We start from the raw sequence: 18,877 nt of genomic DNA on the forward strand, positions 1-18,877 counted from the left end.
GAGGTGTATGGACTCCCAACTTGGACCATGCTTTGCCCATCCTCTGTTGAACCTGCCGTTCCCTGTGTCCCTTTCCTCGTCCACTGGAGCCAGCGTCAAGCCCATGATCTGTCCTCTAGTCACTCCCTGGCATGCAGCCCGGCTCCCCGGCCTCTCTCTAGCTGCTGGACAAGCCAGAGCTGGGTGAGTGCAGCTCCCTGCTGGCTCTGAGCCTGCACCGTCCAGGTGTGGCAGGAGCCCAGCACACAACCACGGCCCCACTCCCCTCCCTTCAGGTCCGCATGGGCTCTTGATGCTGTTGAGGAAACCCCTGCTTTCCAGGCCTTCAAGCCTCCCCTTTCCTCACACCCGTCTCCCACCTTTGCTCCCCACTGGGGGCTGACCATCTGAGAAAAAGAAGCTCCATCAGAGACCATTCACAGCCCTGCTCACGTCTCCGCAGCTGTGCTGCACTGGCCACAGACTCTGCCTCCTCTCTGGTCACTGAAGGAACTGCCCACACACTCCCCGTGCGCTGGCTGCTGTCCTCCCCACTGCAAGGACTTGGCTCCAGCGAGTGCCCCCTTCCCTCCAGCCCATCTTGGAGTCAGCCTGAAGTCTTCTCCACCACCTGCCTTCAGGATCCATCCTGAATCTGACAGTGGTCACCTTGCCATCACTTCTCACACCTGCTCTGCCACCACCGAGGTCTGCGTCACCTTTACTCTCACCTGAACCGCTGCAAAGCCCCCAATGGCCTTCCTCCTTCCTGTCCATTCATTCTCTCCCAGCGGCCGGCAAGCTCAGTCTCATCACGTCACTCTTCACAGACCCCTGCGATGGCTTCATGGCCATCAGAGGAAGCAACACTCAAGGCTTGACAATGATGACAATGACAGGTGACAGGTGGTTCGTCATGGCCTGGGCTTCCTGCTCTCTGTCCCGTCCCCCTTTAACCCCCTCCCGCTCTTGCCAGCAGCCTGCCACTGTGGCCTTGCTGTTGCAGACAACCTCTGTCTGCTCTGCCCAGCAGGCCGACCCCCTTTCTCCCCCAGATCCTGCCGCCCCTGCAGGCAGTTCCCCGTCCTCCAGAGTGTCGGTCCTCCCCACAGCCCACATGTCTATGCATTTGTTCTGTTTCCTGTCAATTCTCGCTGGGAGGGTGGGGACTTCTGTTTTATTTGCTGCTGTTTCCCCCAATGCCTAGGACAGTGCCTGGAGCATACAAGATGCTCAATAAATCCTTGTTGAATGAAAACAAATGAAAAAAAAATGTGCTCCAAAAAATACTGGTTTAAAATAAGTAACAAAGAGAGTTTCCCTGACTGAGTGTCCCAGAGGCAGATGGACCCTGACAGCCACTTGCTCATTCTGGGACCAGGGGCCAGGTCTCCACCACTTGGGGCTCGTCTCCTTGCTGTGACTCGCGGGTGCCGCTGTCAGCCTCAGAGGCCCTTAGCACAGTTAAGGAATTGTCTGTCCAGCACCAGGCCCACAGCCAGGCACACAGCAGGCCCTCAGGTCAGAGTGTCTCTGGGACTACAATCCCCGGCAGGTGGCTAAACCCTTTCCATCTCAAAATACATGAAAGATTGGTTTTACGTCTAACTTCATATAAAATTGGTCAATGAAACAAGGCTCGGCTGTTTTCTGAAAACTGAATTAATAGCCTTGGTACCACTCTTCCCTTTCAATAGCATCGTTTGAGAAATCAAACCATGAATTTTACTGTGTTTTGCTCTAATTGAAACCCAATTAAGTCATTTCCAGATCACGTCTGGAAACTTTTCTCACTGGCCCTTTTTGTCTGATGAAATCTAAGTGGCAGGAGCATGAGGAAGGAGGCAGGTAGGCAGGTAGACATGAGTGCTCCTGAGCACGCGTGTCCTCCCTGCTGGGCCAGGAGGCAGGTGGACCTGAGCCTCCTAAACACACGTGTGCTGCCTGCTGGGCCACGGGGGTGGGGGCAGGGCCTGGAATGGGGGTGGCCAGGGCTTGCTAAAGATGACAGACCAACTCTTTTTGTTATAGCTGCCAGTGAAAACAACTAGAATGAGTGAGAAGTGCCATTTCTCAGCCTCTACAGAGCCTGACCTACCATCCTGCAGATAGATTTGGCATCCTCCGAAAACTTCTCGGAATACTCCTCAGTATCATTCTTGATTCTTTGATCGACCTCCTCCCGTTTGACTTTCTCTTTGAATTTTTTGAATGGAGAATGTCCCTGAATCATTTCATAGATCAGACAGCCAAGTCCCCACCAATCGGGACTAAACGTATACTTTTCATTATTGACAACTTCAGGTGCTGCGTAACAAATACAGGAAATGGAAATTAAGTTAAATTTTGATTTTAAATTTTCTTATAATTCCCAGTAACACAGTATACATTCAACGTGTGTGACAACATGGACGAACCTTAAAAACATTATGTTAATGCTGGGCGCAGTGGCTCACACCTATAATCCCAGCATTTTGGGAGGCCAAGGCAGGCAGATCGCCTGAGGTCAGGAGTTTGAGACCAGCCTGGACAACATGGTGAAACCCTGTCTCTACTAAAAATACAAAAATTAGCTGGGTGTGGCAGCAGGCGCCTGTAGTTCCAGATACTCAAGAAGCTGAGGCAGGAGAATTGCTTGTGCCTGGGGGTGGACGTTGCAGTGAGCCAAGATCGTGCCACTGCACTCTAGCCTGGGCGACAGAGTGAGACTCCATCTCAAAAAAAAAACAGTTCTGAAATTAGATGGTGGTGATGGTTGCATGACTCTGTGAAGACACTAAAATCCATTGTATTATACACTTCAAACTGGTGGACTTGATGATATATGAATTATATCCCAATAAAGCTAATATTTTTAAACATTTGTATGATTCATCCAGGATAAGCTGAATTGCCACAGAGTCACGTTCACAAGGGAAATGGCGGTCTAGGGAAGGCTCTGCCTCCTGAAGGGGCTCCCTCCAGACACACAGAGCCATGCCCAGAGTGCCCCAAGTGTCATGTCTTGCCGTCTATCCCGGGGCAGGGAAAAACCCCACAGGACGCAAGAGCAGAAAGCCACAAGACCTTGGGGTCTCCTGCAGGACTCTGCGAGGCCCTCAGAGGCCACCCCTGGGGGTTGGCTGGCACTGCCCCCGGATCTTTGGAATAACCAGAGTGGGGTGACTTCCTGAGGCTCTGAGAGGCCGTCATGCACAGGGGAGGACACTGGCAGAGTGAGGAGACCTGCAGTGTCATCCCGATTCTGCCCTCACTTCGCTGAGTGACCTCAGGACTCACAACCTCTCAGGCCTCACCCCTTATCTGTACGAAGGCGAGGGCAGCCTATAGGATCCCCAGCAGCCTCAACACTCTGACAGGTTAGAGATTCAAAACACCACTGTGCCATCTACTAGTGTGTCCAAACCGAGGCCCTGGTCCATTCAGGGCGGATTTCTCTGTGTTCTGAGGCACTTAGGCACCCGGATAGAAAAGACAAGGACGCCGAAAGCCTCTCACGAACCCATGTAGCCGACTGTTCCAACTCTCCCTCGAACCATCTGTCCTTCTGGGATCTCCAAGGCCAAACCAAGGTCTGAAATCCGGATGTGTCCTGTGTGTTCAAATATGTTATTACACAGGTCACGGGGGAAGTAATGACACTTTTAACGACAATTAAAATGGGAAAAAAGGCCCCTCAAAAACCATGGATGGAAATAATTGCATTTCATACTCTGGAACAGTAAATGTAAATGACATTTAACTTTTTCATGTTTAGTAAAATTCCATACAGTCCATTTTCACTAGCAGCAGGAAAATTCGATTTTTGCCTGGCTATTGATCAGGAAGCCCTTTAATCATAGACAACCACTTGATAAGACAGAAACACTGGATTTATTATTTTATGTCATGTAACTTCCAGGTACATCAATAAAAATATAATGAATATTGTATCAACTACAGAATAGTAAATAAACACTTTCTGTCAGAGTACCAGTACTATACACAGGGACAGCTACACATGAATGATATGGAGTTTTTCTCTTGAGAACAAATGGTAATAGAGTCAGGGAAATAATAAACAAAATTAAGGTACTTAGGGAACTATATTATGTGTTAATGCCTTCTATATAGGAGGATTTAAATATTTGTTGAATTCCGATGGAACTAACAAATTAGGCCAGACATGGTGGCTCACACCTGTAATTCCAGCACTTTGGGAGGCCAAGGTTGGAGGATTACTTGAGTCCCAGATTTTGAGACCAGCCTGGGAAACATGACAAGACCATGTCGCTACAAAAAAAGATTTTTTAAAAAATTAGCTGGGTGTGATGGCACATGGCTATGGTCCCAGCTATTCTGGAGGCTGAGGCAGAAAGATCGCTTGAGCCCAGAAGGTCGAGGCTGCGGTGAATCATGACCACACCACTGCAGGGCAAGAGTGAGAATCTGTCTCAAAAAAAATTATAAAGAAAATAAGAAATTATTGAAAACATTGTTGAGCGTGTAGAAAGATAAGCCAGCCCTGGAAGTGGACACTATCTTCAACTTATTCACCACTTATCCTCAGCTTCTAATATCATATCCTGGCCTACAGTAGGTGCTCAATAAATATTTATTGGCGAATGAATGAATAACCAATAAATGTTTGCTAAAAACTAAAAATATGCGACTACATGCCCTCCAAGGCACTGTAGTCATTTTAAAACATTCTGCATGATGCTTTAGAGAGGAAAGCTGGCCTCTGACTCAGCTGCATGCACGTGATACACCACACCCTGGCCTTGCTGCGTGCCCACCCTGGGAGGCAGGAGAGCACAGGGGTGAGGAGCACAGATCCAGCCAGATGGCGTGGCTCTGAGTCCTGGCTCTGCCGTTTACTATCATGTCTCAGTTTTCTCCCCTTGTACAGATGCATTCTTTCAATAATCCAGATTTCATTTCCTTTTCTTTTTTTTTTTTTTATTTTGTAGAGACAGGGTTTGGTTATGTTGCCCAGGCTGGACTTGAACTCCTGGGCTCAAGCGATCCTCCCACCCCGGCCTCCCAAAGTGCTGGGATTACAGGCGTGAGCCACCGTGCCCGGCCAGCTTTCATGTATTTTTATTTAAGTAGAGTGCTAACATGTTGTGACTTATTTTTTTGGTATCATTGTCTTATTTTTCTTATAAAAATGGATTTTTTAACTAAGAAATGCAACTTAAAACTACACTGAAATACCAATTCCCAGCTAACAAACTGACAAAAACTCCAAAGTTCAAGAACTCAGTCTGCTGGCGAGGCTGTGGGGAAACAGGTGCTCTCGTGCACTGGTGGTGGGAATGCAGACGGGACAACACCCTGGAGGGAATCTGGCAATATCTGGCAAATCGCATATGAATTCACCCACTTCTAGGACTCTATCAAGGATACATTCAACAAAATAGGAAATTACATGTGCACAAGGCTCTCCATCGCGGCACCAACGGAAACAGCACGAGCCACCAGCGAGGGCCGTGCAAACAGGGCAGGTTTGCCTGCAGGAGGCACAGCAGACGGACGGAAGCAATCCACGAGTGTTGCAGAGCCATCTCCACCGTATATTCAGTGAAATAGCCACGTGGAGGACAATACGTGTGGCCTACCACTTTATTTAAGAAACGAGTGGGGAACAAATATATCTATACATATATCATATGTAAATGAAGGAATGAAATATGAGTTAAAATAATTACTTGGGGGTGGTCAGGGATGGAATCTAGACATCTTACAATACACTCTATTTTGCGGTTTTATCTTTGGAACCACATAAATGTTTTACATAATTATAACATTAAAAAATTAGATTGCTAAAAATTGAAAGCAAAATTAAGAAAATGAACCTAATGGTGTATCCAGCTGGTGGTTTAACCACACAGAAGGGAATGATACTGAGTGACTTTTTTTTTTTTTTTGAGACAGAGTCTCACTCTGTCACCTAGGCTGGAGTGCAATGGCTTTATTTCAGCTCACAGCAACCTCCGCCTCCTAGGTTCAAGCGATTCTCCTGCCTCAGCCCCTCAAGTAGCTGGGACTACAGGCATGCACTACCACGCCCAGCTAATTTTTGTATTTTTAGTAGAGACAGGGTTTCGCCATGTTGGCCAGGCTGGTCTTGAACTCCTGACCTCAGGTGATCCACCTGCCTTGGCCTCCCAAAATACTGGGATTACAGGCAAGAGCCACTGTGCCCGGCCTCTGAGTGACTTTAAATTAATTTGAGTGAACAACCCTAGAACCAAAGAACTTTTGCTAATGACTAAAAGAACTGCAAAGAAATCTTTTACTGGTTTTTGTTGTTGTTGTTGTTGTTTGTTTGTTTGTTTGTTTGTTGAGACAGAGTCTCACTCTGTCACCTAGGCTGGAGTGTAGTGGTGCAATCTCGGCTCACTGCAACCTCTGCCTCCCGGGTTCAAGCGATTTTCCTGCCTCAGCCTCCTGAGTAGCTGGGATTAGAGGTGCACTGCCATGCCCGGCTAATTTTTGTACTTTTAGTAGAGACAGGGTTTCACCATGTTGGCCAGGCTGGTCTCGAACTCTTGACCTCAAGTGATCCACCTGCCTCAGCCTCCCAAAGTGCTAGGATTACAGGTACAAGCCACCACGCCTGGCCTACAATTTTTTTAAATTAGCCAGATGTGCTGGCTCATGCCTGTATTCCCAGCTACTGAAGAGGCAAGGCGGATCACTAGAGCCCTGGAGGTCAAAAATGCAGTGAGACATGATCGCACCATAACAATTAAAATATCCTTAATTGCTGCTGGATGTGGTGGTGCATGCCTGAAACTCCAGGTACTCGGGAGGCTGAGGCAGGAGGGTTGCTTAGGCCCAGGAGTTTGGGGTTGTAATTGTGCCACAATCGCACCTGTGAGTAGCTACCACACCCAGCCTGGGTGGCATAGAGAGACCCTGACCTTAAAAAGAACTTTAAAAAAAGGAAAACTATGGTCATCGGCATCAGAGGACTATGGTCCCCAAGAGAAGAGACAGGGAACTGGCCCAGCAACCATCCTGGCATCCCACCCGGGAGTGCCTTTCAGATGGTGTCGCAGGAGGGGAACCTGGGCAGAGCAGGGGTCTTGCTAAGTTAGCCAGGCAGGAGTTGGCACTGGGGAAAGATGGCTCAGCTCAAATGTGTGGGGTAAAGTTCTAAAGAAGAGAGAACTATGCAGAAAAATCTCCTAAAAACACAGAAAAAGGTTATCAGTGTGCTCCCCTGCCTTTTTTCACTTCTAATCGTTTCTCATGATTCTCCCTTTACGTTTCTTCATGAGCAAGTGCACTACACACAATTCCCTGCTTTGCTTACACAAAAGGGAGCACATGACACACACACTCTGCACCATACCCTGTTCCGATCAACCACATAGCTTGGAGATTGCTCCACTTTGCATACAGAGCACGTTCTACCTACCCTTGTTAAGCCATTAACAACTTAATAAGTGAGCAGCTTCGCTTAGTGCCCTCCCCACCCAAGCCACCTCTGGTTAGCAGCACAGCACCAGGAATGAACCACAGACTTAGCCAGGAGCTAAGGACACAATCTTGGACTAGTTTGATTCCTAAATCTTGGTGTCACCTTCCATTAAATGGGAATTCCAGTACCCTCCTTCCTCACAGGGCAGGGTGTCATACATGAATTAGATAAGAATGAAAGCATCTGGCAGAGGCATAAAAGGAGACTAGCATTCCAAGTCCCCCATGACTGCCCTCAGTCTCTGCCTTAGACACCTGTCCTCTTCTCGGCAGGAGCCACTGACCTTGCCATATGGGCTCTACTAGACTGTAAGACCCTTCTTTGCCAAGAAAACTCACTTGAAAGAAGCTCTCTCCCAGCACTGCTTGCGAGCTACGTGTGAGCCCAAGCACTCACCCCAGCAGTGCAACCATCCTTGCATTCTGGGTATGATTCTCCCTTAGAGGAACCAAGGTGGAGTGCGCACCCACACTGCTGACAAGGAGCCTGTTGAAAAGGGCCACTCCCTGTCCACTATTACAGGGCCTCCAAGCAGCCATCTGCGCCCTGCTCTGTGACACATGCTATGTGACAAGAGGACAGCACCAGGGGCAGCATGACAAAGTTTAGAGGGGAATGGAAATAAAAAAGAAATAAAGCAAGAGGTGGGTCAACAGCAAGAAACAAGAGAGACAAAACATTCTGAATTTGTGTTTACTTTAATGTGTTTCTAGGTGGGGCACAGTGGCTTATGCCTGTAACCCTAGTGCTTTGGGAGAGAAGGCAGGAGGATTGCTTGAGGACAGTAGTTTGAGAACAGCCTGGGCAATATAGCATGACCCCTATCTCTACAAAAAAATTTTAAAAATTAGCCAAGCATGGTGGCACACACCTGTAGTCCCAGCTATGCAGAAAGCTGAGGTGGGAGGATCGCTTGAGCCCAGTAGCTCAAGGCTGCAGTGAGCTACGATTACACCACTGCACTCCAGCCTGGGCAAGATAGCAAGACCCTGTCTTAAAAAAAAAAAGGCTTCTAAAACTCAATCATTAATTGAAAATTATGACCATCTCTGCTTCTTGCCTAAACACAGGGGAATGACCAAATTGTCAGTATTTCATCTTTTTAAAATGAACACATACCACAGAGTTTTTCTTTTTAAGGACTGTTTGCTTTCCTTACTAGTGGGCTGCATATTTAATCACTGAAATGTCTTCAAATCTGTATAACTATGCAAAGCAGTTCATTTTACACTGTCATCATATGTGAGCTGTTTGCTGAGATGAATTTTGTAACATTCTTGTTTCCATTCTCTATTAATTATTAAGTCTACTTTCTGCATCCATCCAACTTTCTGTATCCAAGTCCCTCTAACAAAGTCTACCCGTTAGATGTGAAAGGCTTGCCAACTTACCACGATCATCAAGGAGAATATTCTCAGGCTTCAAGTCTCTACAAGGAAATAAACAACAACAAAAGGCTCAATTATTCAGAAGTTGGCACTGTGATTCCTGAGTACCCAGTAGGGACAACCAGTGTGAGCAAGGGCTAGGACGGCAAAACACAAAACTGCCCTTCATGAGCCATGGCAAACAGGCAGGACAAGAATGTTACAAAATTCATCTCAGCAAACAGCTCACATATGATGACAGTGTAAAATGAACTGCTTTGCATAGTTACACAGATTTGAAGACATTTCAGTGATTAAATATGCAGCCCACTAGTAAGGAAAGCAAACAGTCCTTAATGAACGTGGCTCAATTTCTCTTACCATTAACATATTTTTAAGTGTTTCAAAAACTGAAAATTCCCCATATTAGAATGCCTCAAGCTGGGTGCAGTGGCGTGTACCTGTAGTCCCAGCTACTCAGGGGGCTAAGGTGGGAATGTCACTTGGGCCATCGGTCATTCATTCAACAAATGCTTAGTGATGCCTACTGATGGTGAGTCCTGTGGACACAGCAGTGGATGGGGCAGACATGGTCCAGCCCCCGCCGAGTGCAGGCGGGTGAGGCAAGTGGGTACCAGAGGTTAGAGGACAAGCCAAAGCTTACATGAAAAAATCCAGCTCAACTTGAGACTGAAGCCAAACACGGCGGCTCAGCCGTAGTCACCTGTGAAGTGTGATTTACTCCAAGTGTAACAAAAGAATCAAATCTCCTACAGGTGTGTTCCATGCTCCAGTATCACCAGACTCTTGCCTCTAAGCAATGGCAACAAGGCTTCCTCAACTCAGGCGACCACCCCTGTGTCTAGAGGACTCACAGCCAGGGCAGCAATCCAGCCCTTGCTCAATGCTCAAGGTGCGGAGGTGTCAGCCTCACTGCCAAGCCTGGTCTCTGGTCCTTGAGAGATATTTATCCCATATTGGCTGTGGGATATATAAGATAAGGAGAAGCCAAAGGTCCATCAGAATAGGGAGAAGTGAGATCAAGGACTCCCAAGAAGTTCATTGTCGGTGTGACCAGCTGAGTAGACAACCTGGGGAGGACTTGGAGGATGTGGGGGAGGGGTCACATCCTCATGCTCACACCCTCGTGCTGTGACGGCTAACTCTGGGTGGATGAGCAGGAGTCTCTCAGAATGACAGGAAGAGGGGCTGGGTGGAGAATGGCACCCACACAGAACACCTTGTGCAAAGGTGCAGTGAGGTGAGGACACCTGAGCAGCTGAAACTCTTGCATGACGAGGGCAGGGGGTGCCCCTGTGGGAGCAGCAGGACCCAAGGCTGGAGGGCTCCATGGGGAGCTGCATCACAAAGACCATGAGGGCCAGGCTTGCAAGGTGACAAGGGAGACACCATCAGGTCCCACAGCAGGCCCCCTTCCCTTGGATATCAAAATCCAAGGATCCTCAAGTCCCTGATACAAAATGGTGTAGAATTTCCATATAAGCTACACACATCCTCCCAATTACTTTAAATCACCTCTAGATTACACATACTACTGGACATTATACTACTGGACCTTTGGCTTCTCCTTATCTTATATATCCCACAGCCAATATGGGATAATGTAAATGATACGTAAATCGTTATTATACTATGTTATTGTTTAGGGAATAGTGACAAGAACAAAGTCTACATGTTCAATACAGACGCAACCATCCTTTTTTTTCTGAATATTTTCTCTTTTTTTTCCCCCTTTCACCCTGTTGAGCAGGATTTTCTGAATATTTTCGATTCACAGCTGGTTGAATCTACAACATGGAACCCATGGATATGGGGGACCGACTATAACTGGTAGATGAACCCACAGAAGGGAGGAAATGAAATTGCCCAGGGAGAGTGACTGAGAAGAGACTCAGAGCCCAGGAACTCCAGCATTTAAGGGATAGGAGGGGGAATTGTTTTTTCCTAAAACTAAATACATTGAGTACATTAAACTATTAAGTTTAATTTAATTTTCTTTACCAAATTCTAAGATGCAAAAAAGAAACTACTATTTCAAGACATTAAATTGTTATGTTGTATGGCAAGACATAATAGATCCTTATCAGAACTATCAAAATACCTAAGAACCTTGGAAACGGGCTCTTCTTATGCTTACATGAGTAGCACTACCTTTATTTGATCAACTTAACAAGTAAAAAACAAACTTCTGCTTCAAAAAGACAATTTATTACAGATTTAGGCTGGGCACGGTGGCTCACACCTGTAATCCCAGCACTTTGGGAGGCCGAAGCCTGTGGATCACCTGAGGTCAGGAGATCGAGACCAGCCTGGCCAACATGGTGAGACCCCCATCTCTAGTAAAAATACAAAAAATTAGCTGGGCGTGGTGGCGGGTGCCTGTAGTCTCAGCTACTCGGGAGTCTGCGGCAGGAGAATTGCTCAAACTGCAGTGAGCCGAGATTGTGCCATTGCACTCCAGCCTAGGTGACAGAGTGAGACTCCATCTCAAAAAACAAAACAAAAAAACACCCAGGGCCCTCTGACTGGCCATATTTCCAATAGGGTAAGTGACCACCCCTATAAATCACCATTGAGGGGCTTCCAGCTACTCTCCTGCCCAGCCTGGAAGCAGCCAGTGTGAACCGGGGAAGCCTAGGGCTGGGAGAAATCGGCTCCAAGACTTGCAGGCTCCATTAGGTAGCACTGTTCTTACCTGTATACGATTCTTTCCCTCTGTAAATCTTCCAAGCCGCAACACAGCTCTGCAGCATAGAAAACAGCTCTCTGCTCATCAAAGCCGGGATTGCCCAGGTTGTAAATGTGAAACTTCAAATCCCCTCCATTCATAATGGTGAGCACCAAGCACAAGGCATCTTTGGTTTCATAAGCATAGGCTAAACTAACCTAAAGACAACAACATCACAAAAACAGATCACGAACTTGCTCTTTCATTGTTGATTTCCTCTATTTGCTAATGATATGCAAATAATCCGTGTTAGGTTTACAATCAGAACATGTGAATACTGTATGTTTCAGAGAAATGTACAGGACACAACACGTGCCTCTTGGACCTTGGCATACTGAAGATTTTACCGCAGCTGTGTAGCCAAAAGAGAGAACTTTCTACAGCTGAGCGAAGAAGTGGTGAAACTTCACCAAGATACTTGGGATCATGACTCCTCTGTGCTGTGCTCTCATCACTTGAGCCCTGACATTCTGTACTTCCCGGGCAACCGCATTCAGCACATAAGCTGTGCCCCACCAGCAGTGCAAGAGAGGTCTTACTGTGCCCCATCCTTCCAACAACATTTTGTGTTGTCAATCTTTTTAGTTCGAACCATGCTGGTGGAGTAGTCTCTTATTGTGGTCTTAATTTGCATTTCTCTATATATGCAAAGATAGGGGACACTTTCATATAATTAATAGCCATTTGGATCCTCTTTTGTGAAATACCTAGTCTATTTTTTCCCCCATTTTTCTATTGGTTTGTATGTCAATTCACATACACACACACACACCCTGCTGGGATTTTGACTGGGGCTGCATTCAATTCATTTAATCTATAGATCAATTAGGGGAAACCAGCATCTTTACAGCATCGGGTCTTCCAATCTGGGAACATGGTCTCCCCCCATTTATTTAGACCTTCTTTCTTTATTTTTTTGAGATAGAGTCTTGCTCTGCCGCCCAGGCTGGAGTACAGTGGTGCCATCTTGGCTCACTGCAACCTCTGTCGCCCAGGTTTCAAGCAATTCTCCTGCCTCAGCCTCCCGAGTAGCTGGGATTATAGGCATCTGCCACCATGCCTGGCTAATTTTTGTATTTATAGTAGAGATGAGGTTTCACCATGTTGGCCAGGCTGATCTCAAACTCCTGACCTCAAGTGATCCACCTGCCTCGGCCTCCCAAAGTGCTGGGATCACGGGTGTGAACCACAGTGCCCAGCCTCCTTCTTTAATTTCTTATAATAACATTTTACAGTTCTCAGTGTAGAAGTCTTGCAATTTTTGTCAGTTCTTTGCCTAGAACTATTTTTTAAGAGACAGGGTCTTGCTATGTTGCCCAGGCTGGACTCAAACTCCTGGGCTCAAGTGATCCTCCCATCTGAGTCACCCAAGAAGCTGGGACTACAGGTGCATACCACCACGCCAGGCCTTTTCTTAGATTTTGATGTTTCTTGATGCCATTGTAAACGGTATCAGTAACATTTCCATTTTCTAATTGTTAGTGGCTGATTCACATTTAATCACTAGGTTAAATCCTTAATAGGTTATCTAAAAATCTGGGAATGTCTCCACATACGATGATGTTGTTTGAAAATAATGAGTTTTGGCCGGGCACACCATTCTCCTGCCTCAGCCTCCCAAGCAGCTGGGACCACAGGCGCCTGCCACCACACCTGGCTAATTCTTTGTATTTTTAGTAGAGACGAGGTTTCACCATGTTAGCCAGGAGGGTCTCAATCTCCTGACACACGCCTCGGCCTCCCAAAGTGCTGGGATTACAGGCGTGAGCCACCGTGCCCGGGCCCACACTGTGCTATTAAATTCAGATGCTGGCTGAGAGGGTACACTGTTTGGGAACATTTGTCCCCCTGCACAAAGCAGCTGACCTCAGGGCTAAGAAATAAATGGCTTGCAGGAAATAGCTCTAACACTACAAATCATTTTATAAATTCTCGTTCACACTCTCCCTTCAACCAGTCTTCATACTTCAGTAGCTGCTACAGGACACATGTAATTAGGTAGAGAGAAACTGGGTTTGGAGATGAGAACCACACTATGCAATGCACACCATAAAGCCTGGAACTGCTCCCCTGAGCTCATACCAGTCCGCCCAATGTTCTGTCCTTCCCAGAAAGGTGGGAAGGTGGGATTTGGGCTTCATACAATTGGGATATGCTAGTTGAGGGCCTAGCAGTAAACCTCCCAGAAAAAGGAAAAGACGGAAAACAGATTGAGGCCAGAGGGAGGAGGCCCACATGAGAAGAGGGGCTAGAGAAGGTATCCTCAGCCAGACGTGGTGGCTCACACCTGTAATCCCAACACTTTGGGAAGCTGAGGCAGGTAGATCACTTGAGCCCAGGAGTTCAAGACCAGCCTGAGCAACATAGGGAGATCTCACTTCTCTCTTTTTTATTTATTTATTTTTTTTTTTTGAGAGACAGAGTCTCGCTCTGTTGCCCAGGCTGGAGTGCAGTGGTGCAATCTCAGCTCACTGCAACCTCCATTTCCCAGGTTCAAGCGATTCTCCTGCCTCAGCATCCGGAGTAGCTGGGACTACAGGCACGCACCACCAGGCCCAGCTAATTCTTTTTGTACTTTTAGTAGAGACGGGATTTCACCATGTTGATCAGGCTGATCTCAAACTCCTGACCTCAGGTGATCCACCCTCCTCGGCCTCCCTAAGTGGTGGGATTGCAGGTGTGAGCCACCGCGCCTGGCCAGAGATCTCATCTCTAAAAATAAGAATAAAAATAAAAAAATTAAAACCTAGCTGGGCATGGTGGTGTGTGCCTGTGGTCCCAGCTGCTTGGGACACTGAGGTAGGAGGATCACTTGGGCCTGGGAGGTCGAGGCTGCAGTGACCCAAGATCGTGCCATTGCGCTCCAGCCTGGACAACAGAGCGAAACCCTGTGTCAAAAAAAAAAAAAAAAAAGAGAGAGAGAGAGAAGGTATCCTCAAGCACAGCGAAGTCACAGTGTCCTGGGGGCCAGAGAAATTGACTGGAGGCTGACAGCAAACAGAGATAAGCTCTGGCTGGCTGTGATAAGGAAAAGGAAAGGGCAATTCACCAAGAAACACAAGGTAACTAACGGACCCGGACAAGCCTCTGCAAGCTGGCAGGTGTGAAGAGTGACAGAATGGGAGGCGGGGGACTACAGATTTATAACAAACCAGAAGTTAGAAGCAGTATCACTAGTTTTATGTTTTCTAGGGTTTGAATAAGAAAGAAGAGAGCTGTTACTAAAAACAAAACTGTTACTAAAAAGAGCAAAACCCCACATAAACTCAGGAAACAAGAAATGACTTCCACGGCTTCAATGACAGTGAGCTGAGCGGCATGTCGGCTGACAAAAGTGCTACGAATCAAACAATGCGCAGTGAAGACTAAGAGGAGACACTTACTACGAATCTACTTTGCACTTTCTCCAGAATTCTTTTTTCATTTAGAGTCATAGCTTCACCTTTCCTCTTCTTTATTCTTTTTTTTTGTAGCTTTTTACAGGCATACATTTTTCCTGTGGCTCGCACTTGACAGGCACAAACCTAGTTTAAACAGCAAAATAAAGGAGGTTTATGTCCACCTGACATTTCTTAGGCCATACGAAGGAAACTGTTTGCTTGATGAGACCCTCACTGGCAGAGACCAGCAGCAGTGCATGAGGAGCCGAGACCGTTTCAAAGGTGGGTGTTGTCAGTGTGAGCTGGCTCCTCCTCTCAGTGACGCTCTGTGCTCTATCAATTCTAAGACAGTGTACAAATGGAACTAGTTGGCACAGGTGATCACGGTAAATCTGTTTAATTTTTAAATGTCCCCATATGTCTATTTTACTTTTTGTAAAAGTGCAAAAGTTTTAAAAAGTAAAACTGAAAAGATTCTTTTTCAGCTGGGCATGGTGGCTCATGCCTATAATCCCAGCACTTTGGGAGGCCAAGGCAAGCAGATCACCTGAGGTCAGGAGTTCGAAACCAACCTGGCCAACATAGTGAAACCCCGTCTCTACTAAAAATAAAAAAATAAAAAAATTAACCAGGCATGGTGGCGGGTGCCTGTAGTCCCAGCTACTCCAGAGGCTGAGGCAGGAGAATCGCTTGAACCCAGGAGGCGGAGGTTGCAGTGAGCCAAGATTGCGCCAGTGCACTCCAGCCTGGGTGACAGAGTGAGACTCCATCTCAGGATTCTCCTGCCTCAGCCTCCCGAGTAGCTGGGATTACAGGTGCCCACCACCATGCCTGGCTAATTTTTCTCGTATTTTTAGTAGAGACAGGATTTCGCCACGTTGGCCAGGCTGGTCTTGAACTCCTGACCTCAGGTGATCTGCCCACTTTGGCCTCCCAAAGTGCTGGGATTAACAGGTGTGAGCCACTGTGCCTAGCCTAAAAAGATTCTTAATTTTTTAATTTAAAAAGTCAAGAGTATAAGGAAATATGTTTCATAGAATTCACAATTTTCATATCTTTATTCTATCACTTCTTAAAGTAGTATTTATTTATTATTTTAACTTTATGTCATGAAAAATTTCCAACATACAAAAGTGGAAAAAATAGTATCATGAGCCTCAGGTTCTGGTCCCCCTGCCTCTGTGTCATCAACATTAGGCTGCTATTTCTTCCAACTCTCATCCACTGCACACCCCACAGGGGACTGCTTTAAAAGCAAACATAAGACATGATTTAATTTTATCTACCAATAAAATAATTTGGTGGTAAAAGAAATACAAAGTTAATTGTGGAAAATATTGGAAGTAATAAGGACAGTGATAAAAACTCACCCGTAATTCCAAGATAATGACTGTTAATATTTTGCTCTATTTTATTCTAGGCCCACCTTCTTACATGGGTATGCAAGAATACATACCCTGTTCCCACCACCCCAGCCTTTGATGGCAAAACTGGTCTCATATTGTAAAATAGGTAATATTTCCTAACCTCCTTTTGAAAAATCTTATTGTGTGACTATTTTCCCATCATGAAATGTTTTCCTAAAATGAGACTATCCCAACATGTATTTAATCATTTTCTTACCATTAAGACTTGGCATAAAAATCTCTTCATATCTCTTTACCGTTAATTTAAAACAAATTACTCTAAGTGGAATGGGCAAATCAGAGAAAGGGAATGGAAAGCAGACAAGAGTGTCAGGCACTGTGCTAACAGCTGGGTGTGAACACTCGCTGGCTCACAGCAGCCTGGCAGGCAGGGCTGATTATTTCCCTGCTAGAGATGAGATCGCGATGGCAGGCCCAAGATCACACTGCTGGAAGTGATATGACAGGACCCTGACCTCGGGTCTGCCCATGTCTGAAGTACGTGCTCTTTCCACTACAGTCTGTGGCCTAAAACCATAACAGCAGAGATGTCTACTCAATTCCCTTACCATTGCGCTCACTCAGGACCTTACAAATTAATTCTGGAGGACTTCAAGCATAAGCAAAAGAATTACTGTTGACAAAATAAAACCAACTAGGTTTGCTCTCTCAAGCCCACTGGAGGAAGTGCTAGCACTTGGAAAAAGCAAATGCACGATTAGAATCTGGATTAAAGGGCACCGAGGCTGTCCCCGCATTAGGGCGAGCAGGGCTCCTTCTGACAGGCATTCAGAGTAGGGGTGGGCTGACTGCTCACTGCCTCTGGGCCTTGACTGAGGGTACAACACCTCCAGAGCAAGTCTGTGGGAAACTGCCATGCTTTATTCGTGCAGCCAATCATTTGCTTGGGAACCCAAGTAAATCTGTTAAAAAGTAATCTGTACAATCATAATTATACTGAGTCTTTCTTGTCTTCTTTTTTATGTATTTATTAATATTAAATATTTAAATAGAGACGGAGTCTTGCCATGTTGCCTAGGCTGATCTGGAACTTCTGGGCTCAAGCCATCTGCCCACCTCAGCCTCCCAAAGTGCTAGGATTACAGGTGTGAGCCACCACGCCCAGCACCGGGTCTTTCACAATAGCTAAAATTTGCTAACATGTCCCTATTGAATCCTATTAGGACTGACATGTTTTAAAAACTTACATATGGCTATAATTAGACTTTCATTCCTTTATAAACACATGACCCATGTTCCAGAAATTTTTCCTCTGCTCTTTCACAAAATCTGAGTCTTTACATTTGCAGATCATTATAGCAAGAGTCAAAGTGAGAAAATGACTTTCCTGTTCTAGGACATATTCAAACAGAGGGTGGATTTCTTACAGAAATATCTATCATGGAGGGATTAGAGCAAGCATTGGATTGGATTAGGCAAAATATTCTTCACGGTCTCTGGAACTGTACCAGAGGGACAGTACTGTTACTTCTCCTGAAGTAATGACTATGTTGGCCAATTTCTTGTCATGTCAAGCTGCAGGTGCATAACAGATCTCGGTTGCAGTGTGCTGCCTCCTAGGTCAGCTTTCTAATTAACTTCAAGGCAATGCTAGTGGCTTTTGCTTTGAATTGTAATATGGGAGCAGTAATATCTGAGTCACATCCGGGCAGTGTAACCTGCTTCTGAGTTAAACATACAGTATTAGTTTGCCAATGGCTTGCCTGGCTCTTAGGGACTTAAAAGTTCTTGAACTCCATATGATCACTCCAGGTAACTAATAAGGTAATTAACATCTCCTTAAATCCCCAGACCAGAACTGCTGCTGTTCTCCATCCACCAACTACAGTGGTCTCCATCTAGGAGACCCATCATATTTAAACAACACCCCGGGCCAGGCACGGCGGCTCATGCCTATAATCCCAGCACTTTGGGAGGCTGAGGAGGGCAGATCACCTGAGGTCGGGAGTTCAAGACCAGCCTGATCAACATGGAGAAACCCCCTCTCTACTAAAAATACAAAAATTAGCCAGGTGTGATGGCGCATGCCTGTAATACCAGCTACTTGGGAGGCTGAGGCAGGAGAATCACTTGAACTCAGGAGGTGGAGGTTGTGGTAGGCTGAGATCACGCCATTGCACTCCAGCCTAGGCAACAAGAGCGAAACTCCGTCTCAAAAAAAAAACAAAACAAAACAAAAAACAAACAAAAAAACACACCCCTCGTGAGTCTGTGAGTCATTTCCTTAGGATTTTCTCAAATTGACACATTTCCAAACACCTTTTGATGTAGGTATGAGGTACATACATGTCCAAACAGAGTAGGGTTACATAAGTATATTTAATAATTCACTCTGTACTATGTGAATTTGGGACCAGTCTTAAATTTATGGAAATAGAATCATGGAAATTCCACAATACAGAAACAGAATCATCTTTCCATCTGGGCAAAGTGACTGAGCTGGGGCATCAAGCATGGGAACCAGCTTCTTCAGAACTATGAGGTAAAAGGTGAAGTCACCA

At 46.0% G+C, this 18,877-nt stretch overlaps 1 protein-coding gene across 11 annotated transcripts in view; it reads right to left on the reverse strand.

The window, feature by feature from the left end:
• Positions 1 to 18,877, reverse strand: part of GRK4 (G protein-coupled receptor kinase 4) — a 68,729-nt gene that overhangs the window by 11,953 nt on the left and 37,899 nt on the right. For 9 of the 11 annotated variants that reach the window (XM_030801397.1, XM_030801398.1, XM_030801395.1 and 6 more), the window contains 5 exons: positions 14,953 to 15,093; positions 11,537 to 11,727; positions 8,845 to 8,882; positions 3,482 to 3,571; positions 2,078 to 2,286 (listed from right to left, as the gene is read on the reverse strand). In XM_030801397.1, the coding sequence (XP_030657257.1) occupies positions 2,078 to 2,286; positions 3,482 to 3,571; positions 8,845 to 8,882; positions 11,537 to 11,727; positions 14,953 to 15,093 (669 nt within the window). The remainder of the gene's footprint in view (positions 1 to 2,077; positions 2,287 to 3,481; positions 3,572 to 8,844; positions 8,883 to 11,536; positions 11,728 to 14,952; positions 15,094 to 18,877) is intronic. The other 2 variants (XM_030801399.1, XM_030801396.1) reach the window with 2 other exon arrangements.

The sequence above is a fragment of the Nomascus leucogenys genome, chromosome 20 (assembly GCF_006542625.1).
Source record: "Nomascus leucogenys isolate Asia chromosome 20, Asia_NLE_v1, whole genome shotgun sequence".
NCBI lineage: Eukaryota > Metazoa > Chordata > Mammalia > Primates > Hylobatidae > Nomascus > Nomascus leucogenys.